The 27,699-nt window shown below is 43.9% G+C and overlaps 1 protein-coding gene across 3 annotated transcripts in view; it reads left to right on the plus strand.

The window, feature by feature from the left end:
* CEMIP (cell migration inducing hyaluronidase 1) overlaps positions 1-27,699 on the plus strand; it is a 115,472-nt gene that overhangs the window by 57,015 nt on the left and 30,758 nt on the right. For 2 of the 3 annotated variants that reach the window (XM_074599870.1, XM_074599871.1), the window contains exons 2-13: positions 2,365-2,472; positions 5,386-5,538; positions 6,218-6,356; positions 7,134-7,370; positions 7,754-7,933; positions 12,015-12,085; positions 12,815-12,910; positions 13,542-13,663; positions 15,893-16,034; positions 16,872-17,063; positions 25,934-26,109; positions 26,666-26,875. In XM_074599870.1, coding sequence (XP_074455971.1) covers positions 2,397-2,472; positions 5,386-5,538; positions 6,218-6,356; positions 7,134-7,370; positions 7,754-7,933; positions 12,015-12,085; positions 12,815-12,910; positions 13,542-13,663; positions 15,893-16,034; positions 16,872-17,063; positions 25,934-26,109; positions 26,666-26,875 — 1,794 coding nt within the window. In that variant the 5' untranslated portion in view covers positions 2,365-2,396. The remainder of the gene's footprint in view (positions 1-2,364; positions 2,473-5,385; positions 5,539-6,217; positions 6,357-7,133; positions 7,371-7,753; positions 7,934-12,014; positions 12,086-12,814; positions 12,911-13,541; positions 13,664-15,892; positions 16,035-16,871; positions 17,064-25,933; positions 26,110-26,665; positions 26,876-27,699) is intronic. The other variant, XM_074599872.1, reaches the window with a different exon arrangement.

A 27,699-nucleotide genomic window follows, 5' to 3' on the forward strand; every position in this document is an offset into this window, starting at 1 on the left:
CCCAGTGCCAGTTAACGCTAACACCGCAATGAACTCGGGCTCGCCGCGAGCCGAATCAAACACCCTACCTCAGCCACAAAATAAGCAGGATATTCTTTGGACCGGGGCGGATCAGACACTACAAAAACATTGGAGCCTGGCACACAGCTGACGCCTCCAAAAATGACCTGACTTTCCAGTGTCTGATTGCTTGTTTTGATCTCTGCTGATGAAGATGGATGTAATCAGGGACACGGTCCCCGGTGAGCAACTGGGGGTATAATACCAGAAGCCATTTTGCACAACGCGACGGTAAGTAAAGTGCAGCTCTTGGCTTGAAAGAAAGCAAAGGCTGTGAAATTTCTTACACTAATTTCCTCCCAGTTTGCTGCAGGTTCCTGTCAGAAACGAGGTCGTGAGCTGGATGGAGCAGAGACGCTCCTCTGAGATTTTAACGGGCCAGAGCAGAGAAATTTCTTTGCTACCTATGAAGCAACAGGAGAGCAAATGCGTGCCATCGCCGTCAAAAATGCAGTCTCTTCTTGTTACTTCTGTGAGCTGCTATGTCATCTGATTGTTTTTATGATCAATACCTTACCAGTTGGAACCTGCCTTTATGCAACACTCGCACACGGCTGTGTCCACGCTGCCAGAACCCCTCTTTATCTGTAGTGACCATCCTGGGGCATTACCACTCCTTTAGTTTTTCCTCTGTCGTTAAAGAAGAATCTAGTGATGGGGTTTGCAGATTAGGCTGTGTAATAATCGCTAATAAACCTCGACATTTTAATTGGGCGTACCTCTAACAATGTTCATTTGGAAGAGCCCTGGCTTATCAAATGTTGATGGTTAATGCCGTTAAAACGTCAGGCACATGCAGCCTGGTTCTGGCACAAATTCCATGGCGACGTTATTGCTCTCTGATAAAGTATAGCATTCACGGTTATAGCATTACTAAGTGCATTCCTCTTTTCTGCTGCTCTGTAACAGCATTTCAGCACCTGATAGACTGTACCGAACCCCGAGTCTATGCTGTTTCCAGAGCTCACGGCTGTCAAATACACTACACCAAAACAAGCAAACATTTCCCTGCTGGAATATTTCCTGACAAATCTGGTTCTAATGCTATCTTTAATACAATCACTGGATTACATGTGGTTTGAATGTATCGTTGCACTTTGAACTGTATCACCTTTATGAACAGTACAGACATGTGTTTTGCGTATAAACACTGTTGAATTTGCTCCAGACTAAATCCTGGCTTCTTGCATATCTTTTTCTTGTGTTTTTTGTTTGGTTTATATTAACAAGTGACATGAAAAATAACGTGTGTTTTTTGCCCTGAAGAAATTGGGGCACCCTGGAGTTTTTTTCAATTGGTTTTGTTGTGGGTTTTTTTTTTTTTGGCGTCTAAGCTGTGCGATGCGTACCTTTATCCTGTTTCATCGTTGTGATGTGACATGACAGCTACAAATAAATTTCTTCGATATTCCTCAGATACTGGCTTACGTGATAAAACCTAATGGCTCCGAGGACTACATATGAATTTTAAACAGTGCCTTATGACTACAGAGCACTGACACCTACCGAAGTGGGTGTCCTTGCCCCAGTGTGAATATGCGTGTCAATAAACGGTCACGAGCACGGGGCAGAGCTGCAGAATCAATCACTGGGGAGAGAATCGCATTCATTCTAACTTTGACTTTCGTGACACCGCTTGTTTGTTTTTGCTGGGGGTTGGCTACGGAGGAAACGAAAACAACCTTAGGTAGACTGGTTTCAAAGGCAGCTTTTGGTTTTGCAAGAAAATTCTGGGCTGGCGCGTCAAATAGGCAAGGTTTTCTTGGATCTGAAATCTAAGAAACTGCGTGCTTGAGGCTGGAAGTGTGAGTACGGTTTATCTTGGGGGTGCAGAAAACACCATTGCTGAAAATGTGTGGGTAGTATGGGGAGAGAGAGGTGCCACTGAAAGGTTACTTCATGAAAATCTGTCACTCCGCAAACGCCTTCTCTGTTGTGTTTCATTACTTTTTTGCACATGTGACTATTCAGCCCTAGAGAGTCTTGACACTGGATGTGTTTATACTGCATTCCTAAGGCGTTTTTGGTTACATCTGGTGGTTGCTTTCTGAGTGTCTATTTGGATTCCCAAGTGGGTTTATCCTAAACCAAACAAAGGCTGAGGAGCTGCCCTTGGTTTCTTGGTCTGTTCGGGTTGGTCCCGCAGCAGCGTGAAGGTGTTCTCAGCCATAGAGCTGAATGGGAGTGGATGTGGGCTGCCATAAAGCTGGATATAACCTTTTTTTTGTGCAGTGAATGGTTTTTGCGCGAGATGTGAAACAAAAAATAATAAATTGACATTTGCCTGATATTCTTTCTTCATAGGTATCCATCCAGAGAATTAAAAATCCTGAAGAATGGCTCTACCTACCTCCAAGTATCTAGCCGAAAACTTCATTTTTCTTCTGTTTGTAATCTCTTCTGTAAGCACAGGTAAGTTTTCCTGCCATGGGGAAAAAGGGCCTTGTTCGTAGCGCTATTTTTAAATAAAGACATTGCTGGTTTAGATTGAGCAGCTTTTCACTCTTGTTCATATAAGAAGAATCAAGGACAGAGTGCAAAAACTCAGGAGAAAAGCCATCTTCTGGTGTGCCAATAGCCCAATTGCGGGCAGCTGGAGAGGCAAAGGCTGAAATTTCTGAGCAGGTGAAAGTACCCTCAGGAATCCCTCAGACCCTGCCACGCGTTCTTAAAACAAACCCAGATTCAACAAACTGCCGCAAAAGAAATAACAAAAGAAACCTCAGGTCCTCATAGCCGTGGCTGTGGGAGACGAAGTTGAGCCTTTTGTTGCATTGCCCAAGCCCAGATGTGGAGAGCGCAAAGCTCTGGGGTGGGACATCCCTGCCCCTTGGGTTTTGTCTCTTCCAAGCAGCCCTTTTCCTACGTGGTTAGGGAAAGGGGAAAAGGGAAGCTGGATATGTTCTAAATAGAGCTAATTTGAGCATTAGTATTTGTTTAAAACAAAGAGACTGTATGTCTTGCCCCAAATGCTGCTGCAACATTTAATTGCCGTGCTCAGGTCCTTTTGGTCAAGAAATGAAACATTCATTTAATTCCTTGTGCTGGGTAGAAGTTGCACTCCGATTTAAAAAATGACAATGAGAGTAATAGTCCAAGCTGGCAAGGTAGCTGGACCAGCTGGCGGAAGATGCTCAGCCCTCCGGTGTCCTTGGCACAGCGGATGCGGGTGCTGTGCACGGCTCCTGCTCCCTGCTACAAATTGGTTAATGAAACTGGGAATTTGGGTCCTTTGTTCTGGATTGTGTTGGCTTTTGCTGATTGTCATCCCAATCATCAGCGTAAATTCCCCTTGATTTCCCCGTAGGCTTCACGGTCTACCTCCCTCTTTCCAAATAATGAATTTTGGGGGCACAAGTCATCTTTTGAGACTGCAGGAAGCTCTTTTGGACACTGGCACAGCCAAGTAAATGGAAAAATGAACAAGCTTTTATCTTGTCCACTTAATCTAGCTGATAAATTATACCTCTACATTTGAATCAATTCTTTTGGTTTTATTTAGCTTCTCATTATGAGCAAATTTTTTATTATCCTTATTCCTATGGGAATAACAGTTCTTTTTTTTTTAATTTGTTGTCTGTGTGTATTACAGTTATATTTGAACATCTATTTACAATGCAAGTCCCATTTCCTGCCTGAAGTATTTATCTTTTCCAACTCTTATTAATTCTGTGTGTCTTCTGGTAGGAACCCAGAAACTCCTTCTTATTTTCCTCAATTACTGTAAATCAGAAAAGGTGCCTCTGACATTACTGATATACTTCCAGTTTCCAGCTGGCACAAGTGGTATCAAAATCAGGTCCTGGATGTTTACCAGTATTTGCCTTGCTACCTGGTAGATTATTAGCCCTGTCTGATTTGATCACTTCGTGTATATGGAAAAAGTTTGCAGAGAGCCAAGGCCTGTGTTGCCCAACATGAAATATCCCCTGCTTACCTTGACTAGCTGGTATTTAATGGGTCTCTGGAGACTTTAAGGCAGTGGCTGGACCAATTCTGTTGTTTTCTTAAGACATGAAACTGGTGGAGGTATCTGAGAGGCAACTGAATGCAGACAACGTGTTTTGTGTCTATTGCTGGGGAATTGCAGGCGTCCCTCAAGTTTCACAGTGGCAGCACACAACAGCTCGCTGTCACCTACACCAGCACCGGGACATGTTTCCTTGCATGGATTCACATTGTTGTTCTTTCCATTAACTGAATGCATTAGTATCTGTGGGGCAAAACCCACCCAACTCCACCATAGTAAGTGCCAGAGACATAACCCTGCTGAAGTCAAGGTGTTTATCCCATGCCTATTATCATTGATTTGTGGGTCCCATCGTTTTCCTGCGGTGTTTTTGTTTTAAAGGATACAAACTGGAGAGCTGGTGAGAACTCCCAAGCCTTTCTGATGGCAAAGGTCTCATTGTTCAAGCCCCCACTGACCTCAGCTTCCTAGGATTAGAAAGGTTTCTACCCTCAGAAAATATGCATCACACATGGGAGTCTCGACTGGCAGTTCTGTTGATTAGAGTAAGATGTGAGGCTCACATAGCGAGTGAGATTATATCACGGAAATATTTTATCTTAAGTAAATACTTATAACATGAGTCTCTTGGATTTGGTGTGAGAGCCGTTTAGACTAACACGTCATGGCAGCCTGTAATCAAATGTGTGTGTAGAGACTGGTGATGTGTGAACCCAAAGCGAACGAATCCTTATTGCTTCTGCCTGGAAAAGCTCACCAACCCAGAGTCTCTCTCTTGTGAGATTCCTGTTGCTCCCTGTTACTGGGTGGACTGGCAGTTCCTGGGCGCTTGGTGCTTTTGCGTTAGTTAGAGCACTTTTACTTCCCATCTACATTGAAGACTCAGTATGCAAACATATTTTAACATCTTTACAATAAACAAAGCTTTCCAAACCTTGATGGTGTTTTGGGGGCATTTTTAAAGATAGTCATTGTTTTATCCTTTCATCAACATCTTCCCTGGGCTTGTGAAAGGCTTTGTGTCTGGATGGCATGAACAGAGCTGAATGTTGCTGCAGGAAGGGCTCAGTTACAGACTATTCTCAGTCGTTTGCTGGAAACTGCCTCCCTCGCAAGGCTCCTTTGCACCAGGTAGTGGGTTTTTCCATGCTTCCAGAAAACCATACAGCTTAAGCTGTTGTTTCTTTTCTTTTGGTCGTGGCCCACATATACTCTGCTGCACTGAGATATTGCTGTGTCCCAGGGAGTCAGCAAAGGGGGGTACCAAGAACGATACCTTAAAGATGCCCAGATATGGAGCTTTCTGCCTTGCACCGAACAAACAGTAATTGCCTTCACTCTCTGTCTCTACCCAGCAGAAGGAGCTGTGACATGTCCTGATAAGGATCCTGAGCTAGAAATCTGGAACCCAGGTCACAGTGAAGACAACCGCGTAGAAATCCGTAATGGCAGGAAGCTCCTTCTCTCCTCTTCTGCGACTGTTCACTCCATCCACATCACTGAGGGAGGTAAAATCTGCTGGTGGCAAGGCTGGCTGAAGTGTGCTTTCCACTGTGGCTATTTAAATCACTCTGTCTCAGGCTGGGAGACCTTCCTTCTTCTTGCTGAGAACTGGGTGGATACTGGACAAACCCAGCTTTAATTTGGTGCGAGGGTGGGTGGTAGCTGAGATGCTATCAGTCCCTTAGACGTTATAATCAACCTATTCACTGTCCCTTCTGGACAATTTACAAAAGTACCTCAGTATACTCATTAGTTCTATTTCTGCAATTTCCTTCAAAAACATTTTTTTACTAAATTGTTGTCCCGATAACATCGTACTGCAATAGTTGTGTTCTTGGGGTCTCAGGACAGGGCAGATACGTATGTGCCTCTTTGTCTCTAAGGACAGAGTCATAGTGTTGCTGGTGACCGTAGCATGAATAGCCTTTATTCATCTTAACTCTGAATTTTGGTCTCAGTTTTGAATGAGTCCTCTCTCCCACAAATCTTAATTGCATTCTTCAAGAATTGGACTGAACAAAAAACATGTAAAGTCTTCAGGATTTGTATTGAGAGCTGTTTTGGGGAGGATGGGCAGATTTCAAAAATCGAGATGAGAGCCCAGCACTGGGTTAGCACAACGGTATCACAACCTCTGATGAGCCGCTGTGTGTTAAAGCAAATGCCATAACCTTTTCTACTTAGGAAAACTGGTCATTAAAGACGACGTGCAGCCCATCGTTTTGCGTACTAGACATATACTCATTGAAAATGACGGAGAGCTACATATCGGCAGTGAGATGTGCCCTTACCAAAGCAATGTGGTTATCATCTTATATGGGCGGTACGTATGCACGATAAAATACTATCTTAGAACTTCCTAGGATTTCTCTTCCACATCAGAGAATGAAATGTTCCTTAAAATTATATTTTCTCAGGTATACTTATCATCTGTGGTCCGTGGAAAGTTCGGTAGCTTCTTAAACAACTTAAATACCCTGTGAAAAATTGATGCAGTTTTGGTTCTGGTTTCAAATACTACTGGCAGAGGAACATTGGGGTATTTGGGCATGCCAGAAAATCAGCATGCACCTTGCCACCACTCAAACTGATTTTCCAGAATAGGCTTAAATCCCAAAGAGTTATTTTATTCTGAAAATTGTCCCTAAACATCCTTTTTTCATGAAGGTGATGAGCCAAAGGATAATACATGTATGTCTTGCAGATTGCTACAGGATCTCTTAGATTTTCAAGGATGTTAAACTCATATTATTAACCACTCGACCTCCTAGCTCCTGGCTAGGGTCCTAGCTTCCTCCAGAGTTCAAAAGCACAAACACGTTCAGTCTGGGCTTCAGGCCTCTTCTAACCTGGATATAATGAATATAACATATATAACCTAAGTTCCAGATTGCTGCTGGTCTTCAGTAGTTGCTACTATTATTTAAAATAATTTGTTTTCTGTACAACGTGAGCAGTTGCTGATTCTTGGAGTATTTGGAAGAAATACACTGCAAATCATGACACTTCTTTCTCTGGGCCATAGCGGAACAAGGGGAGAGGCTCATTGACTGTCAGATACAAACCCAAAACTTGTTCCTTTCCTCTCTTCCTGCTGCAGAGCGGATGACGGCAGCCAGCCGAATCCCTACTTTGGGCAGAAGTATCTAGGAGTAAGTAAGGGTGGCACTCTTGAGATCCACGGAAAGAAAAAACTGTCCTGGACTTTCTTAAACAAAACTCTTCATCCTGGTGGCATGGAAGAAGGTGGATACTACTTTGAAAGGAGCTGGGGCCATCGGGGTGTCATTGTCCATGTTATTGACCCAAAGACGGGGGCAGTTGTTCATTCAGATCGGTGAGTGACTTTTCAGCTGTCTAGATGGGAGGAGCTTTGGGGACGGGTTGGGGACAGTATCACAGCAAGCTCAGAATCACGCATTTTAGCATCTTGTTCAACTGTGTGTTATTGCATATATATACAATTCTTTCTAGATCAGTAGCCTCCAAAACCGAAGAGTGAGTAGTCTTACTACCTTGCTATTCTGTCAACTAGAGTTTAATCAACGTGGCTTAACAGAAACCCCTAATATACCCTGCTAGACAAGTGCTTTTGCAACGGGGTAATATCATTACTGTAAACAATACAAAAGACTGATTTCTTTATAGCACTTGCTTTTCAGAACATAAAGCTGCAATGCTCACTGAAGTAAACCTTTTTGGGTGGTTTTATCACTTTAGGTTTGATACCTACAGAGCAAAAGAGGAAAGCATACGTCTTGCCCAGTATTTGGGCAGAGTTGCGAATGGCATGATCCTGTCGGTTGCAGTGAACGATGAAGGATCTAGAAACTTGGACGACTCGGCCAGGAAAGCAATGACCAAACTGGGCAGCAAGCATTTCCTCCACCTTGGGTTTAGGTATGTGCCAGTCCTGCCAGTTCTCCCAGCACAGAGCCTTTATTATGTTCCTGAGATGTCCAAATAATTCCACTCTCTCAAAGGCACAAAGTTCTTTCACATGGAGGGGGGGGGGGGGGGGAGAAAAAAGAGGGAAACTTCTCAATGTGAAGTTTTAGCAGTTAAGTAGATACTTTAAGATGCACTCAGTGTCTATGTTGGGTATTTTTACTAGCAGATTGAGGGATAGCATATGATTCACGTTAAAAAAGATGTTTTTCCAAGACATTGTTCCCACGAGTCACTTATTCCAATTTATTTTCAAGCCATCCCCCAAAGATTTAAGAAGCATTTCTACATACACACAGTGTATTGTAGGGGCTGAACGTTAAGGAGGGTGGAATAATAGCCATGTCACCCTCACTAAATAAATATAGACACATATACATCGTATTCTTCAGCTTGTCCAATACATATCTGGGGACATGTGCAGCACAGAAATCTAGCATGCATGAATTTATGCTGTGGACTGTAAATAATTCTGTGGCCAATACAGTGTCTATTTTGGCACACACACTGTTGAGAATACTTGCTATTTACCCGACCGTAGCCATTATATTTTTGTGTGTTTATCTGTATTTATGTAGGCTTTTTTTTTTTTTTTTAAGAGGCACTAAGAGGGTCACTGCAGAACATGAAAAAAAAAAAAATCTGCCTTGTAGGGAGAAGTGATTCAATACAGCAAGTCTGTGGGAACAGACAAGTGTCAGCTGGGAACATGCAGATGGAGTAAGATTGGGTGCGGTTGATGAAGAGGTTGTGTCAAATATTACAGGGACTCCTGTGCACCAGATAATGCATTTCAAACAATCAACAATGGTTGCAGAAATAGTCTCCCAAGCCAGGCTATCTCCGTCAGTGCAATGCTTGCTCTCAAATACCCAGAACCCATATTAAAGCCCAATAGCCTGCTGGGATTCTTGTCAAAGACTGAAATTAGGGAAACAGAAAAAGATTTTTGAACATTATACTTTTTTTCCCAACTGTGCAACGAGAAGAAAATGATGGGTTTCGCATATGTTTATAAAAGTAAATTGCACTTGATGTTTTTAGGCTGCTGTGGTGTTTAAATGCTAGTTTATCGCTTCTTTGCCATAAATGCTTATAATGGAAATAACATAGAAATTCATCCATGCAAGCTAACCCTTGCCATGCTATTATCCGAAATACCGCAATATTTCCTTATATAAATAACAGGGATGTTGTGGGTACCAAAATGTGGTAGTAGTTGGTAAATATTTTCTATCCCTGGCACAGTGCTATGCGGAAAAATACCTGCATCTTGGTGCATTCCTCAAAAGATTATGTTTTCAGGAGCGTTCTCAGTGTTTAAGTTCATCAACTTTAAAACCCCCACCATTGTCAGGATGGCAGCTGGATGCAAATTTACAAAGGCAGTTAGATGGCAAAGTGGAAGACAGGCAACTTCGTCAGATGTAGCCAAACTGACGAAGTTCAGTTCACCTTACACCGAAGTTCTTCACCTTACACAAACTGAGCTTCTACTTCACTTTAGTGTAGCAAGATTTCGACACGTTAGTTTATGTTTCAGACGCATCTATAACTATGAATAAGGATGTTTGTACCTGACAGGTGCTTTTCAGAAATTTTTGGAAGATCTTAAAAAAAAACCTGTTGGGGATGAGAAAATTACACATATACGTACGTACTTTAACCCATATGGCACAGGGAGGCTCTGACAGAGGAGAGTGGATGTATTTCTCTTTCTAGCATGCCCATGTACACGCTCTCGCCGCTCCCTGCCTGGCACCCAGGGTTTGCTGGCCAGTCCTGCAAATCCTGGTTGTCAGATCTTCCCAGCTCCCTGCTGGTGGCTGGGGCTGACCATGGCATCACTGAGACAACCACGGTGTAAGCCCCAGGTGGTAATTTGGCTGCAGAAATTTCTATTTCCCATTTTGTGAGCGTGCCACCTGAGTCAGGCTATTCAGCTGTAGACTGGGTTGTTTTCTGACTGGGGGGTGTGTGGGGGGGTTATGGACAAATTCCCATCTCTCTCCAGTTGCTCCATATTCAGCCAGATTCTAAAGTTGTGCAACTCCCCCTCTTGCTGTAGAAGAGCCAATGAGCAATGCTGATTTATCCAAAAATGTTTCCGTGCTCCTGGCGTCTCTTTCAGTTGCCTATTTGCTGAGTCCAGAACATTAGGAATGAAAGGAAAATCTTGCATTCCTCCTCTATTGTAGTCCTTTCAAAAAGTGAGTTTGCTCTTTCAAGAATGAGCTTTTTTTTTTCCCCCCTTCTACTAATAAATTAAAAGAAAGCCTTTCAGCACTGGATGACAAAGTTGTTCTCTTTGGAATCCCACCCAAAGATCACTGGTTTGTCTCTGGATTTACCGGTCCCTTCATTTCGTATAGCCCAAACAGATCGCATGTGTCCTTACGTGTTAGGGTTGAATGACTTCAAAACTATTTTTAGTGATAAAATAACTGGGAGAAGCAAGTATTTTAACATATGAAATCAGGCCAAACCTTGAGTTGCAGAACTAGATAGCTTCTTATTCTTTAGATTATTTTCCAGATTATTTTGGGGCCACCATCTTTTTTGTCATTTGTTTCAAATTTGATGACCAAAATAATAATAATAACAATAACAATAAATAAAAAAAAAGTATCTTGCCTGCTGAGTGATAACGCGTCCTTCCTGCCCCCATCCCCCTTCTCCCCCTGGATGGAGATCACAGCCCGGCAGTGCCTTCAGCAGTTGGCGCACAGGCAAGTTTTCCAGCAGGAGCATCTGGCTCGTTGGCAGGCTCCCGAGGCGGTTGAGCTGGCAGCTCCTGCTGAGCCTGTCCTACGCTGGGGCTGAGGACACGCCGCTGGAACTGCCTCCCCTTGAGGAGCCGTGTCCGGTGCGTGCGTGGGACCTCGGCACGGCATGGGGTGCACCAGTGCTCCCCAGAGCCTGCTCCCGCCGACCCCAAAGCCCAGGGCAAAGCCCAGCTCACGCCAGTGGTGATTTGTGCGTGTTTTAGTGGGTATCTGCCAATGTCTGTCCATGTTCTCTTCTGAAGTCCCAGAGGGGTTTATAACTTCGCTTATGCCAGCAGACGATAAATGTAAGGTGACCTGCAAGACTCAAGGGTGAATCTTGATACAATTGAAATCCCTGGGTATTTATACCTATAGAGACATGATTTAATCTGTGGGACTGTTTGCTAAATTCAGGGTAAGGGTGACAGTATCCCTACAACGCTAAAAGCATATTTGTTATTCTGTTAGTCATTAAGAGCAGATATGCCTGAACTACTTCTGTTTCGAAGATAAAACTCCGTCCTGACCCTAACTAATTGGGTTCACCTCCAAGGCTGGAAGGCTCTTTAGTCCCTGTCTCCATTGCTTACTCATCCATGTGGTCATTCTCTGGTGTTGCTGATGGCTATTGAACCTACCCAACCAATAACAATCAGCCGGTAATGAACTTACTTCTGACATAGGATCAGATTTGAACAGACAATTCAGGCTCATAAAACTTTATCCCTGTCCAATGTTCAAAATGAGGAAACTAGATATCCAGAGGCTATCTAGGTATTTTTTATTGCCCTTTGCCAGCCAGTCTGTCTATTAGGAATTCTCATGGGTCATTCCAAAGACAATTGTGATATACAAGGTTTCAGCGTGAGCTAAATTTATTTAAGCAGAAGTGGCCTCTCTTCATATTCTTTAGTGTGCGCACACACACACGCACGCACACAAAAAAGATTTCAGGCTCCCCAAGGAATTGTCAGTGTCCCTTGGGTCTGTCACACACAGCCTCTTTAAACACTCATTTAAAAGAGAAACACACTTGTTATAGGAGTGTATTAAGCAGGGGTTTGTCTTCGAACTTCCTTCTCTTTTGATATATTTACTGAAGAAATACAGTGTTGAGATATTTTAAAAATTGACTAAGATGCCTTTCACATTAATCAGACTGTTTTGAATAGGATGCCCCTGAGAAATGCAAGAACATTGTGCTATAAAAAAATATGCACCTCAGACATGACATAACTTGATAATTTCTCATTTTCATTTTCCAGGCACCCATGGAGTTTTATTACCGTTAAAGGAAATCCCTCCTCTTCTGTTGAAGACCACGTTGAATATCAAGGTAATTCATGCACAAAATGCTGGCTTGACCTTATCTCTGGAAGTTATTGGAGTTATGGCTGAGATTAATTTGGTCAATGGTGTTTTCACTTGACACTGCATTACATCGAAGCTGTGAGCAACTGATGGTCGGACGTATTTAATTGAATGCTCTCTGTATATATTGCTTCCTTCCATTAATGCAGCTGAGTGGGGTATAACCTGGGTTATCCAAACCCTGAGATAAAAGGTGTGATCCTGCACCAGTGCAAATCCACGTAACTCTGTTGAGCTCGGACTCTGCCTCCCTGACACAAAACTATGGAACAAACCCAGTTCACACCAGCTGAAAATTTAATCAGTGGATCTTGCATTGGTAACCTCAAATACTCCTGCAAAACCATATTCTTGCAAGCTGAAGACTTTTGAGGCTATGTCTTTTCATGACATTTTCAAGAGCAGCTAACTACATGGATTGCTACAACACCAAATAAAAATAGCAATATATTACAAATACCTTTTTTTTTTCATCCTCTCTTGATTTTTGAAGATTTTTCCTCCTGCTTACCCAAGCAGTTATAAAAGTGTCTGAAGCCTCATTCCAAGATCAGTGAATTTTTCTGGAAGATGTGTGAGGCCAATTCTGGATAATGTAGCCAAAATATGCACACACACACGTGGACCATTACCTTTTCAGTTCCAACTGTTACCAACTGCGTTCAGTGATTTTACCGATGTTTGCTTTTTACAGGTCACAAAGGGTCAGCTGTGGCCAAAGTATTCAAACTATTCAAAGCTGAGAACGGAGAACATTTTAACGTCTCTTCAACTAGTGAGTGGGTTCAAGGTAAGAGGTCTATATGCCATTTAACTCGGTGGTAGACAGTTGACAAATAGGGTGAATCATCCTTTTTATTGCAATACTTTTCCATTTGGGAAGAGTGGACTTGCTAGCTGCTATTTACACCACCGCTAACCTAAGTGAAGAACACGCACAGATTCTTTCCCCAATTGTCTCCAGGACTCTCTGAATAACTGGGATCCTTTTTCCTTTACTGCACTGGGTATGAAATTCCATCTCTTATGATCTAAGAGATCACACGCAACCTCGTACTGCTTTTGACTGCATAGTCATCATGTCCATGTTTCAGACAACATACAGTAACTGCTCGTAATTTGATCCAAAGATCAGAAAAGGCAGCTAAGGAGGACACAGATCCAAAATCCGTACCTATTAATAATGCTCATACTGCATACTCCAATTATGTAGCTTTTAATAACCCCGCTCTCCCTTGGCTGGTTACACTTCACAGCATCATTAAAAGCGGCTGACAGACTGGCAGGAAGAGGCAGGAATCAGATCATCAGTGAAGAAACTTGTGAATGATATCTGAGATCACATTATGCTTCATGCATTTTTGCTGCATTCATTAAGCTTGACTTTCAAATGACTTTTCTTGTTTGCACTTGTTCCCCAGATGTAGAATGGACGGAGTGGTTTCAGAAGCCTGATAAAGCAAGATCTAAGGACATGGAGAAGCTTTCTGACTTCAAAGCTGCTCATCCTGATAAAATCTGTAGGCAACCCATTGACATCCAGGTAGGCTAGCTGACCACTCGCTTTAGAGGGGCGAGTCCTCTTTGGACTGACACTGAACCCCAAAATAATTGTGTTTGTCCGTAATTTTTGTTTCTAAATAGAAGACACACATCATTTTACCGCTCTAATACATAACCGAGAAGATCTGGTATCTATTCTTGTATCATTCTGGGACAAAAGTTTATCGAATTGAGCTCCTTTCAGTAAATTCTGGCTTCTGGCATGAAAAGGAGTACAGATGGGATCATGGACAGCACAGATGCTATCATGAAATATGTGGCTCCCTGATGGAAGATTAAAAGGAAAAAACACACGAAAACTTCAAAGTTTTTAAATGGTCCTGGAACGGACCCTACCTAAAAAATTAATCACAAAAAGTAATGAGATGGTAAAGCTACCAGCTGTAGCAGATTGGAAAAAATATTGGTGAGCTTGCAGCCATTTCTTGGAGTTAATTGTTTTTTCTCTGTTGAAAGAAATTCGAATTATGTTTGGGGCTAAACATTGTAATTACACCATCAGGCCAGCATGCTGAGGAGAAATCATATAGCTTTTCTGAGACTGAAAAAGCCTCTTTAAGGACACAAAAAAAAAGAAAAAGCAAAAACCAAGGGTTTTTTTTTGCGGACGTTCACCATATACTTTATATGCCTACCTGGTAAAACAACCAGAGCAGAAGCACTGCCTAGCGAAAGAGGATAAAATACTTCATACCTGTGGGGGGCTGAACCTAAGGTTCCTGCGTACTCTGAACCAGTGGAGTTGTCCTTATTCACAAGAATGCGGCTATTGAAGCAAACAGGAATGCTGACAGTATGAGCGAAAGTTTCCAGGGCTAGATGTTATAAAGAATCTCCTCTTGGACTGACAGGAAAAAACTGCCCTATAATTTTCTGCCAGGTCTTAGCAAATCCACATTCATTTCTGCTTCCATATACGTATATTAGAAGTGACAAGCTAGTTCAAAACAGGGGTCGGATGTTTGTTATGATCCAGCACGCGTACTAAAAGAGCACACGTATTAAAAGAGAAACAAGAAAGATATTCTTCTGTTCAAGAAAACAAACCTCTTTTCCTCTTCTATTAAATGACAGTTACTTTTTTTTCCATGTATAATAAAAGCGAGACAGCATTTTTCAGTTTATCCTGCAGATCTTAGGGCAAATCCTCAGGTAGCGTAATCTGGTGCTGCTCACTGCTTTCATAAAGTTACACTGATTTATAGCAGCTGGCCTGCTCCAGCTATGCTACACACAAGAAAAATTGAAGATATGATGATAATAACCAAAGCGCAGCACAGCCAGAGGCACATTCCTTCAGCTGACGGTGCTAATCCTATACGTGGCAGCGGGGCGTATGCATTAATAAGGAAGCTCTGCATTAATAAGGAAGGTGCGCGTGACTGAGAGAATCAGGAGCAGACCCTTCATTGAGAGCTGGCACATCTCCTGGTGCCTTGGTAAAACGCGCGTGGTATTTGGATTGCCCAATGCAGCGCATCGCATTTTTGTGAAAGAGAATTGTAAGCTATAGAGCTGGCCTGTGAAATGTAACATGACCCTGAGGGGTGACATTGCCCCGGCAGGAACACAGGAGAGGCTACACGTCGCACTGCTTCTTGGTATGATACAGCCTTTTTTCTCAAGGCATCCCTACAGGCTGGTACTTGTACGTGAGAAAAGGCCACCTCTTCTTGTTCCTTTTGGAGCAATGGGTACTGGAGCAGCTTTGTTTTTTTCTTAGAGAGACACGGATCCGTGCAAAGAAGAAATAAGACTCCCACCTCTTTCTTCTGCAAGGTTCGGACATAGCCTAGCCATGAGCAATACAATGAGTGCAGTGAGGAGGCTTGAAACCACGAGTTCGTTTGGGTACACACATCTGTATTCGGTGTTTTCATCTGCCCTCAAACCTACTGCAGGAGAAAATCTAGGGCACCAAGGCAGATGTTAGAGGAGCTCTGAATACTCCTCCCAAAAAAGCACATGGTCTTAATATAGATACTGGAGAAATGCATGTACCTAGCAATAATCTGTGCAGCTTGTGGATAAAATAGCTGTGTCTGAGCACCAGCTGGAGTGCTGGCTGGACAGTACACATAACAGTCTCCCTGTTTCATTATACAACTGTTGTGCAGCTCCCAAAACAAAGCAGAAGCCTCTTCTGATGGCATTGATGAATATCTTCACCTGAAGGTATCACCTGTTTATGTTTCTATTCTCATTCCAGGCAATGACGCTCGATGGAGCTAATTTAACAACGGAGGTTTTCTACAAGAGTGGCCACGATTACAGGTTTCTGTGCCACGGCAAGGACCAGACGGGCGAGGGCTGCCAGAACTACAGAGTACGGTTCCTCTGCGGCAGATCTGGTACGTGCCCCATGTTTGAAAGCCGGACCAGGGAAAAGCAGACATACTGTCTTCCAATGACTGGTTCTTGTTCGGTGTAAGAACAACTTGAGTAATTCCCCAAGCTAAAACTTCATCTGGGCTATTGACACAAACACAGATAAAACAGCTGAAGATTTATCTCCGGAAAAATTCCTGAGCGCTAACAGACGCAACAGGGTGGTGGCTCAAAAACCCAGCAAGGCTATGGCAAATACTTGGCAAGCCCCTTCCTGTAAATATCTTGTCTTTTGCTAAAGCATTTTGGGATGAGGTAGGATTAGTCAATCAGAGCATGCGAAGACAACAGGTTTTGAAAGTAATACTTTGTTTCGTAGTTATTAATTCCAGCACCGTTGTGCCTAACCTGGTCATTAGACAGGTCATTAGGATTCTTTGGCTCACAGCTGGCGGGAAACGGAGGGTGGAAGACGGGTGTTTTGCTGGAAAAAACAGTCATTACGCTAAAGACCACTTGGCTGCTGTCAATAACAGTGCCCAGCGCCCGCAAGCGCTGCTGCTAAGTGGGTGTGGTGAAAATGAGCCACTAAGAGCTACATTTAAATTTAGTCCTGGGGTAGTGGAAAATCCACCTGCCTGCAACTGAAGGAAAACACTTTCTTGTTTGCTTGCTTTCCAAGCCAAAGCCAGTAAAAAGCATATTTGGAAGAGTTAACTATTTTTTGTTGCATGAGGAAATCATCATTTTTGGTGGAGTTCCAGGCAAAAAAAAAAAAAAAAAGAAAAAAAAAGAAAAAAGAGCCAGCATTTTCTGATAAGATTAACTGAATTCTCCACCCTTCCATTTTGGCTTTTCAGTGAAACCAAAGCTCACGGTAACCATTGACACCAATGTGAACAGCACGGTCCTGACTCTGGTGGATGACGTGAGCTCATGGAAACCCGGAGACAGGCTGGTGGTTGCAAGCACTGACTACTCCATGTACCAGGCGGAGGAGTTCCAAGTACTACCCTGCACGGCCTGCAGACCCACCCAGGTCAAAGTAGCAGGTAAGGTGCTTCATCTTGTCATGCTGGTGGTGCAGTACCCGAATTCTGTCATTTGCATTGAGGTAACTCCATTAAGAATTGCAAAGGTTTGAAAGACGTCTGAATTTGATGGCTAGTTTTTAGATGCTTTTGGGAAACATACACCTTTCGTGCTTGAAAGCCACCTAACTTGAGTCTGGTTCCTTTCCGCCTTCCCTTTTCATAGCTGACTCCAGTTTTTTGTACCCAAGCACACTAGTGAATGGATGTATTTATTTAAGAGAAACTGTATTTGAAATGTCCATTTTTACGTGACTGTATTTGAAAACGTGTCACTTCCTAGAAAGCAGGAGATGAGCAGGGCTGATGTGAAGAGTGAGCTAGGGCAGGAGCAGACCATGAGAGTGTAAGGCTATGAAGTAATGTGCAGCTGGCTATCTTCCTACGGAAGTTATGTTTAACAAGAACTGTAATCTTGCATTTTAGAAATACTGTTTTGTACTACTGAAGCTACTGTTTCTCTTTTACTGTGTCTCTAGACGGCATTGCTTAGAGGTGATGTATTAACCAAACATTTCTGGCGTCAACGTGGCCAGCGGGTTGTCCTGAGCCACAGCTCTGGGAGAGACGGAGTCGGTGGGGCGCTGCCTGCGTTAGTCTGAGCAGCTTTGCAGAGCCACAGCATTTTTCTCTTGAAGGTGACCAGAACAAATTGCTTTTGATGAAAAGAGATTGCAGACTAATGATCGTAAAGTGGCCTTCAGATACTAAGTCCAATTCAGTAGCATAACCATGATGAAGCACAGACTATTACTGATATGAGCATACAAGTGAAATCCAGGGCGGGAGATTTCCATCTCCGCTTGAGAGTGTGAAGTGGTCTTTTCCTTCTAGAACTAGATTTTGGCACGATGAAAAACAGAGCGTGGAAATACCACATGAACTGCCTCTTCTGTGACTAGATCAAGAGCTTTTAATTGCTATAATTTACAAAAGCAAAAGTTATTTTCCAAGATAAAAGTACGTAACAGCTGAGACCGTATTTCAAAGGCAGCATCTGCCTGGTATCAAATCATCCATGTTAGGTTACCTTTTGCTTGTGCAGCGGCGATTGCTCTAGGCAGAGGTTTTGTCTGCATTTACAGTAAGATCTTTCTCAGTAACCATGAGGGCTCTTGGAACATCCAATGCACCAGGGAGTTTGCTCAGTTCTGTGAAATGAGCTACTTCGCCATTATCTTCCTTTGGCAACTGCCTCCCCACAAATCTCTAGCCATTCATTGTTGGATGGCCTGAAAGAGATGTTCATCAAGCCAAGAAAAATGTTATTCACAGTTTGAATGTATCACAGGCGTATGACTTAAAATGACTAGTAATTTCAAAGAAGACACATGTCCAAGTTGAGTATTTTTCTTGAGCAACTTTTGAGCTATTGGAAAAACTGTACCAGACTAGTGTGATACAAGTCACATCATGAAGATGATCTTGGAAGATTGTCAGTAAAAATAAAGATGACATAGGAATCTTTCTCTTAGGCTTCCCATAATCTAAAGGATCTCCGAAGTTCATGTAATTACATTTATCTTCTACAACAATGGCAGCTAAGTTAGTTTAAGGAAATTAATAAAGGATTAAAACCAACAAAAAAATTCATGTGAATTTCAAGTAAAGAAGCAGTGGAAACACTTGTTAAAGTAATTGTGCTCTTGGTCTCCGATTACTCTCTAGGAGAATTAGGACATTCCTTTTATTACCACAAATGACATGAACACCAGGGCCAAAGTCTGCCCTTACTTATATCCAGGCAACTCCATTGACGTCAATGGGATTTCACTGATTATATAAATCAAGGCAAAATCTGGTCCAGTAATAAAAATCACATCCAACTTTCTTGTAACAACAGCACATTCATTCTAGAAAATAAAATAATCTGCCTGATTCTAAGTTCACTCTAGATGAAATAAAACCTGGGCAAGGCTGAGATCTCCCCTGTCTTTAGGAGGAGGTGCTTCCTGAGCTGCTCTATGCCCAGCCATGGTGTAACTTCATCCGTTTCCCTGCGCCGTGACATGCAATTAGCCAGAATAAGGAGCACTAATGAGCCAGGGGGTGGGTGCTCTCCATGCCTCCTCCACTCCATGATGCCTGTAGCCTGCACAGCTCTGCCGGTGCTCCCCCGGCCCTGCCAGGGGGGTGGCAGTACCACGGTGGTGGGTTCTGAGGTGTCCTCATCCCTGGAGGAGGTGAAAGCCACCACGCTGAGATCTTGGCTCGCACTGAAACCTGCCTGTGCACAGGCATGCGTGTATGAACCTCCCATGATCCAAGCGTTGACTTTGATGAAACTTGTTGGGAATCAATTAATTGCCCCACCATTAAATAGGGCTTTATTTGTGCCAGCGGCTCAGACGCTGTGGCAAGCAGTGGGCTGGTGTCCAGCCTCAGCACAGGTGGGCGGCCCGTGCACAGCCTGCGCTCACGCGGCTGCATTCAGTTCTCGACTGCCTGCAGAAGACATTTGTGATAAAGGTCTGCCCGCCTTTCCCTATGTGACACAGTCAAGATTGCTTCGCTTCTTCTGAAAAAAATGACTTCCGCACAGATGCATCTATATACAGCATCTCGGAGGGATATCACTTGTAGTAAGTGGAATGGCCTAATTTTCCTAAGAGCCTTAGCTTAGCAGCTGAAAACTCCAAAGGTCTGCCCTTTGGAAGACAAATGATAAAACCATTCCTACCCATGAGGGTTTATTTCCCTTTTTATCTTTTTTTTTTCCTTTCCTTTTTTTTTTTTTAAACAAAACCTAAATGTCATGTCTGAACTACTTAAGAGTCTCTTTGTTTAAAAAAAGGCAGAAAACCTCCACTTTGTGGACAGACAATTTGGTGGGGCAGCCACTTGGCATACCAAGGTTTAATTATAATTGATGCTCTCATCGTTTAATAATATTTTAATAGACATGGTTTAGTGTATTGTGCCAAATAAGTCAAACTCATTAGTTAGCTCATGTCCTATTTATATTTGATACTTCCTGCTCAAAACTCATACTTGCTTTACGTGCTAGAAATGGATTGATTAGAGGCCGGTCTTTTCAAAACAGCTTAAGAGAGTTAATACTAAATTCCCATCAGGTTTTAGTAGGATTTAGTTGTCTGACTGTGGACTTCTGCAAATCTCAGTGTAGAAAGCGAGGGAGGGCATCCAGGTACTCATCATGTGCAGTCCTTTATTGGAGTGATTACACTAATGTCAAAACTGCTGCTCCCATGAGTAAGCGTGGTTTGTGTGAGGACGCAGCTCTGCAGGTCCTGCTCCCCGTCAAACGGTCGCTCACTTAAATGGAACTTTTTTCTCCGCTCGCCTCCTTTGTTTAACTTTTTTTTGCTTGTCATTTTTGTGCCTAGATTATTTTCTCTGTGGGAACAGATTAAAACCGTTTGATCTTCCAGCTTCACAAGGCCTGGGGAGGGACGACGGCAGAGGGCAGAGGGAGGGAGGAGGAAGGAAGGAAGGAAGGGTTGTGTTGTTACGATAGAACTGGATAGTAGGAAAGATCAAGTATTTTGTCTAGTTTCCCTGGGAAACAAGTCTTATCTGCATCTTGGTTGCTCTGTATGAAGTTACTACCAACGCTGATAAGTTTCACCACGGAACAAAAATGATGAAATGCTCTTTTTTGCTTCTCTGTGCTCTTGATGTAGTATGAAAAAGCTATTTGTGCCTGGCATAATTACTCCAATTATCCCAATTAGACTGGTGAATCCATGATTACAAGCACACATATCTTAAATCCTGCTTATTGGGTAGTAAATACGATAGAGATACGGAGTTTACTGTGATCTTGTTCATGCAGAGAACTTTGAATTAAAAATGTAAAACCTTAGTTGTCTAACAACTTCCCAGCCTGTCTCAACATTCACCTTGTGCTGTGAGGGTGGGAGAAGTCAGTTCACTGTCAAAATTCAGATACTGTTAGAGATTTAGGAGGTTTCGTTCAGAAGTTGGCATCATTTTGTCTGGAACTTGACGGAAAGTCTTTTTTTAAGGCAACCCCGCTGCTTGAGGGCTGGGCAGGAAATGTCATGAAATGGCCCTTTCTAACAGTCTTTCAGAGCTCTTTCTTCTACCTTTGGGCATTGCCTAGAAGCAGAGTTGAAAGAAACGTGCGCAATTCTACATAGTGGTTCGGAAGGGTTGAGTTTAAGCTGATTTAAGAAAGGATTTGACCTGCTTGTCCACCAGACCTGCCTAATCTTCCCATCCCAGCTGCAAGAACTTGTATGTCAGGATAAGGAGAGGAAAAATTGGAAGGCCAGTGGCGTAAAACCTAGCATTTACAGAAGTGTGTTGGTAGATTGCTGAGTAGCTGCTGCAGAAAGGTGGGAGGTGGGACAGGTGGGAGGGGGGGGAGGTGGGACAGGAGTGGGCTTAGGAAAGAGTGTGACACTGCCATTGGGGATAAAACACTAATAGACCTTGCAGAGACCTCTCAGTGCTCAGTTAAAGCCAGCGTGAGCAGATGCACTGCCCTCAGTCCACATCAATCTTCCTGGCGCACCTATCTGCAGCAGCAAGGTCCACTCATTTCAGCCTTGAAACCAAACAGCTACAGAGGCTTTGATCCAACACAGCATTTAAGCATACACTTAATAATATCCACCTGAACTCAAGGCTCTTCACACTCCTACAATGGAGGGTGTATTTCCAGCCTTTGCGGGACACCGTGCAGGATCTTGAAGGAGAAAAGGGGTTAAGGGCTATAATAGGATGAGTTACCCAGCAGGAAACTCTCTCAAGAAGGCTTAGTTAGCTCTGAACTCCTTGTAAAGTTGCATCCTTTCTGCTCTATGTCTTTTTTACTGGAAACTTAATTTTCCACGTAAAAGTTGTGAATTTGAGGAACATTTGTTCGTTAAGACATCAGGTTGTACTGCGTGACTCAAGAAGCCGGTCAGCTCACCCAAACCGTGCTGGGTTGCGCTACAGGCTTGCGGCTTAGGGATGCAATAGCAAAGCCCGTCAAGATAATTCAGAATAATGAGGATTTGACAGGATCCCTGTGTGAACATTTGTTGGTTATTAAATATAAGCAATAGGGGCATTACCACCAGTGATGACAAATGTTTGGCAAAAATGCGAAATCTGACAGAGGTCTGGGCTGGCATCTACAATGAGTTGCACTGATTTTAAAGATGCCCTGAAGGATTCACTGTCACTGGATTACATGGTTTGAACAGACAAGTTTGTATTTAATGTTTCTTTAAAAACGCTTGTTTAGGAAATGTTAAAAGACCATGAGAGAGAAGGTCTTAGCCTTAGAGAGCCTAAAGGAGAACAAAAGCCTCTTTAGAGAAAAAAAAAAAATAATCCAGGAGCATCTTAGCTCCACTTTATCTTCACCAAACCCAGACCGTCTAGTGCCTGTTTCACTTCCGAAAGGGAGATTTAGCAGTTTGTGTCATTTAGAGCCAGGGCATTTATGAATGCATGAGTGTACCTGGGAGGGTTTTGAGAGACATCTGTGTAACTCGCCAGAGCCGAGCACCCTTCCACATCTGTAGCAGCTGAAATAGTTTTAAAATTCCACCCTTCCTAGGTTTGATAAGGCCTGAGACCCCAGGTTTTATGACTAGGTTCAGTTATGGCAGGTTTTCCTGGAGCTTTGTACAGTTTGGAGAGACTCTGCTTTGAATTGCTGTGTTGACATAAGCGTGCCCTTGATTAGTGGATCACCTATGTTTATCTAAATGCATACTTTCTTTTAATAATTACCTTGTCCTTACCACCAACTGGTGACTTTAATAGTCACTGTCTTGAGTAATAAGCATGGAAATGTGCTCATATTTTGCTGAATCAAGACTTCTACCAGGCAAGCCCACACATTAGTGAAGTTGTTCCCTGTGGATTTACATTTTGCTAACAAGAGGCACCGGTATGACAAATAGAGCAGCAAACCCAGGGCGTTTTTCCTAGTCCATCACACAGGCCTATTGTGGGAAGACGTAATGCGTGTCACTGCAAGGCTTTGTTTGGTTGAGATTATAACATGGCACAAACCTGGCTTTCTGGCGAGGCAACGTCTATCCGTGAGGGATGCAGGAAGAATGAGCCCAAAGGAGGAGATGTTGAATCAGTGACCCCTGGGCTTGTTAGTGGTTGGGCAATCACAGGCATCGGCTTTGATGCTGAAGCAGCAGACGCATTCCTCCTGCATTCAAAGCACGGTGTTGCCTTTTTAGTATCAAACCACTTCAGTGCCGGTTTGCAAACCCTTGGCTTGGGTTTGCCCATGGTCAGTGCCCAGGGTCTCAGATGCTGCGGCTGCTCCCTGGGAAGGCTCCACGTGCTGGCTGTGAGCAGCCTAACTTCAAAATTGCAGCTTCCATCCCCGTGTGAACTCCCTGAACTCGCCATGGAGCTGCCTCTTTTGGTTTTTTTTTCATGGCCATCACTAAACATGCCCCAGCGGCTTCCTTCAAAGTGCCGCATGTCTATCATGGTGCTCCCGGCCCCGTGGGATGTGCCCAGTGCTGGGATGCTGGTTTCCAGCAGGCATTTACAGCACCTGGGGGCTCCCGTGCCAGGGTTTGTCTCCCGTGAGCCACCTCAGGAGCACGGCCCCATTGCCACGGGGAGCTTGAATGTCTGGCTGCCTCAAGGAGAGATTTGGTTTTCAAAACTCTGTTAAAGGAGCTATTATTCAAAATCCACTTTTACGTTGGAAGGGAATTGCTTTCCATCTCTCCTTTTATCTCCAAACAAGTCAAGTCAGCAAAAGCACAAAGTGAAAAACATGCACCCAAGAAGTTATATTTAGAAACTGGTTAGTCCGTATTTAACATTCCTGTCAGTGCTTACACTATTTTGCATGTCTGGACTAGTGTTAAATTAAATTAAATACGTGCAAGCATGACATTTATTATTCTAGAGCTCAGCACATGAATAACAAAACTGCCTATCTAATTTCACTGCTACAAATCCTGGAGATGTGGCTTGAAATAGGATGTTCTTATGATTATCTGAACTCCTTCCTGCATTTCAGTAAATCAAGGAAAGGTCAGCTCCGGGGGAAACTGAAAAATAACAGCTTAGAAACAGTTTCATAATGAGAGGCTGTGTTGCTTAGCAGACTCCCCCAAGGGTCCAGCATAGAGTATCCTCGTGTGGGGGACACTCACTGCAGCGGCTTTTTAAATGTATGTGAGTAAGGGAAGCGAAGCTGCTTTTTGGACGGACAGGGTCTTGTTTTTGGCCACACACCTGACGAGGCTCGCTGGCTTCAGAGCAGCAACCCAGGGAAGCCCAGGGTCTTTCTAGGGTGGCAATTGCAAACGTGGGCAAGGTGCAGACCCCTGGCCCCGCACAGCCCCTTGTTTCTGGGGCTGAGCATGGAGCTTGGAGGACCCTCATCTTCCCACCACAGCCCCGCGTAAAAGCATCCACCTGTCCTGCCATCACCACTCCTCTAGTTAACAGTGTATTTTCACATGATCACATTATTTTGAAGGCGGAGGTGCCAAGGCAGAGGGCAGGCGTAGCAGCACGGACACAGCAGTCTTGGAGCAAGGCGGAGCACTCACCCTTCCCAAATCCCAGTATTACCAGCGAACTACGCTGCTCCCAGCTCCAGGAGAGAGAGGGAGGGAATAGTGTGTGCTTATCTTTGTTACAAAGTCAAATCATCGTGTTTTGGTTAAAAACAAGACTGTTTCCATGTTCAGAATCCTCCCCTCGGCTTGGCACCTCTGCTTAAGCATAAAGCACTTCGCAGCAATAGCCAGGCTTCAGGCTTGCCATTTGTTTCTAATTACTGCTTTGAACGATTCCATTGAAATTAAATACATGCAAGTGTAGCATTCCTTAAAGCTCAGTGTTTACTTAAAGAGTTTATTACTTATTTTTACTGGAATAATACAGAATGTAGTCAGTAAGATGAACCTTTTCCCAACTGCATTCTCTGCAGAAAGCCGCGGAAGGAAGGAGGGAGCATGAATATGTTTGAATGAAATTACAGCAAAGAGATTATTTTGCTTTCTAGACATCCACACTGCCTGGACTTCACCCCTTTCTGGTCAGGCCAGGGAAGGCTTTCGGTGCTTTTAACCCTTTATTGGAGCCAGGTGTGCATGTGGAGGAGATTATGCGCAACCTGTCTTGGCAAAAGGAGTTGTGGCATGAGGTAGATGGAAGATCCTATCAACTCGGACTACAGCAGGGCAGAGGGAAGCCTTGAGAGCAAGTTGGAGACATGCGGGAGGATCTGAAATTGCAAGGTTTGGGAGGGCAGGCAGCGGGAGGTTTTGCAGCCCACGAGCTGGATGAGGGATTGCAATTGATCCAAGCCACAATTTCCACAAGGCTTTGTGCCCAGTCCTCTCCTTGCTTAGATTAACAGCCACGGCGTTAGCAGGATCAGACCGACGTTGGCCTGTGAGCAGTGCTGTAGGATCTGAGCAGCTCCCCATGTCTCGCTATAGGAAGTGCTGTGCTAACTTTGGGGATTTGGACTCCTCCGTAGCTACATCATCATTTTTCTTTGTACTGGATGTTCATACATGGCTGATTGTTATCCAAAGTAAAAGGTTCTTGAGTGATCGCAGTTCCTTTTCAAGGTAGGAAATGTGTTTTGTCTAACAGACCGTCAGTTTAACTCCCTGGATAAATCAAGCAACCTTAAGAGCAAAAATCCCACTTCCTCTGTTACAAATATCTCAGCAAGACCTTGGGTGGTACCTGTGCTGCAGCCTTCCCTCCTTTGAGGAGTCGGCCAACAGTTTTTGCTGACTCAGTTACTGCTTTCATTATCAGGCCAACTCCACCGCAGGAAGCACAAGGGGAAACCAGCAGCATTGGCAGAGTAACCCTGAAACTGGATCTTGTTCTTTTAGGGAAAGCAGCATACCTCCACGTTGGGGAAGTCGTTGATGGCGTTGACATGCGGGCAGAAGTGGGGCTGCTGAGCCGCAACGTCGTGGTGATGGGCGAGATGGAGAGACAGTGCTATGAGTACAGCAGCAAGTTATGCTCCTTCTTTGATTTCGACACCTTTGGGGGACACATCAAGGTAGGGCTGGAGCCCTCTCCTTGCACTTGCCTTCACCCAGCCACACCTTCACATACCAAGGAAGCCAGGAAAGGAAAAAATCCCTCGTGTCAGCTGCTGAGCAAACAGCCTCTCCCCACAGTGCAGCACATCCACCCCGCTGCTGCTGCCTGGCCCTTGGCTTTGAAGTGCATCTCACGTCCCTGCAGACGTTGCTCAGCCAGCCAGGCTGGTGCTCAGCCCAGCAGAGATACAGTCTCCACATCCCAATCCCAGTTTTCCCCAGATTCTGCTGGTGCTCAGCCCAGGGAGTTTGATTTGAGCCCAGCTCACTGAATCTCATGGAAAACATCAAATGCAAATGGTTTTCCTTCTAAAATTAAGTCAAATGTAGCCATGGCAGCAGCGGTGGGATCACAGAGCATCTATTGTCCCCTTAGCCGCCACGACCCTCTTTCCCTTACCCTGCAGCCGTACACTCCCTTCCACACAGGAAATCTCTCTGTCCCTGTGTTCCCCCTCCTTCTTTCCCTCAACAGTCTTTTGTGTTTCTTGACTGATGTTCTTTGTTCTTCAGATTGGTCTTGATTTTAAGGCTACCCATATTGAAGGTCTAGAATTGAAATATATGGGCCAGCAGACAATGGGACATTACCCAATTCACTTCCATATGGCTGGAGATGTGGATGAGAAAGGAGGCTACAACCCTCCAACGTACGTGAAGGATGTCTCCATCCACCATACCTTCTCCCGCTGTGTCACAGTCCATGGATCCAATGGTTTACTGGTAAGAAGCACCAATGTCTACCTTAGCGATCAAGGCACCAGTCAAAATATTTCCTCATAGCATGAATACAGGTCAATTATTGCAGGGTGATGTGTTTTATTGTTAGAGCTAGTGTCTGACTCTTCGCCCCGTCCTGATTATGTGGTTATATATTCCAGGCGTATTTCAACCTGCATTAAAAAGGAGGAGGCCAATGTGGCACTGTAGGCTGTGTGTGACTCAGAGCAGGCAGAGCTTTTGTCTGTGCGCAGCAATGTCTGCAGACCAGCCCGTCTCTAATGAGTAGTTGGATCTATCTATAGACAGACAGCTTGCCATTTAAAGAGGATAATCAGAAGGTTTAAGTGTGCTTCATCTTTCCCATCATAAAAGTTTGTGTTTGTGATGCTGTTCACAACGTTAAGCACTCACAGAGCTCTGATTTTTCAGAGTGGCTCTCCAAAGCAAGAAATCCTTTAGGATAAATCTATAAAATTACCTATGCTTAGGAGACAAGTTGCAGCACATCAGTGACGGTAAGAACACATTCAGGTTCTCCCCAGATGTAGGGGTGCCGCCTTCTTTTGGGTAAGGATGTAGAGGGAAAACAACACTACCTTCCTGAGCATCCTGGAGACTGGCACATGATCCCAAAAGGCTTTCCTCATCCTCACTCTTATCCCACCTCTGATGGGTTCTCCTTACCCATATTCAGGAAACGTGCAGAAATCTATCCCAAAAGCAGAGCTGCGAAAGGTGTGAAATAAACATCAGGTTTGACTGTTAAAATGACAAGATTTCTGTAGGCAAAGGACTCTCACACAGTCAGTGAGATCGCAGTGTAT

This window comes from Larus michahellis, chromosome 9 (genome assembly GCF_964199755.1).
Source record: "Larus michahellis chromosome 9, bLarMic1.1, whole genome shotgun sequence".
NCBI classification, from domain to species: domain Eukaryota; kingdom Metazoa; phylum Chordata; class Aves; order Charadriiformes; family Laridae; genus Larus; species Larus michahellis.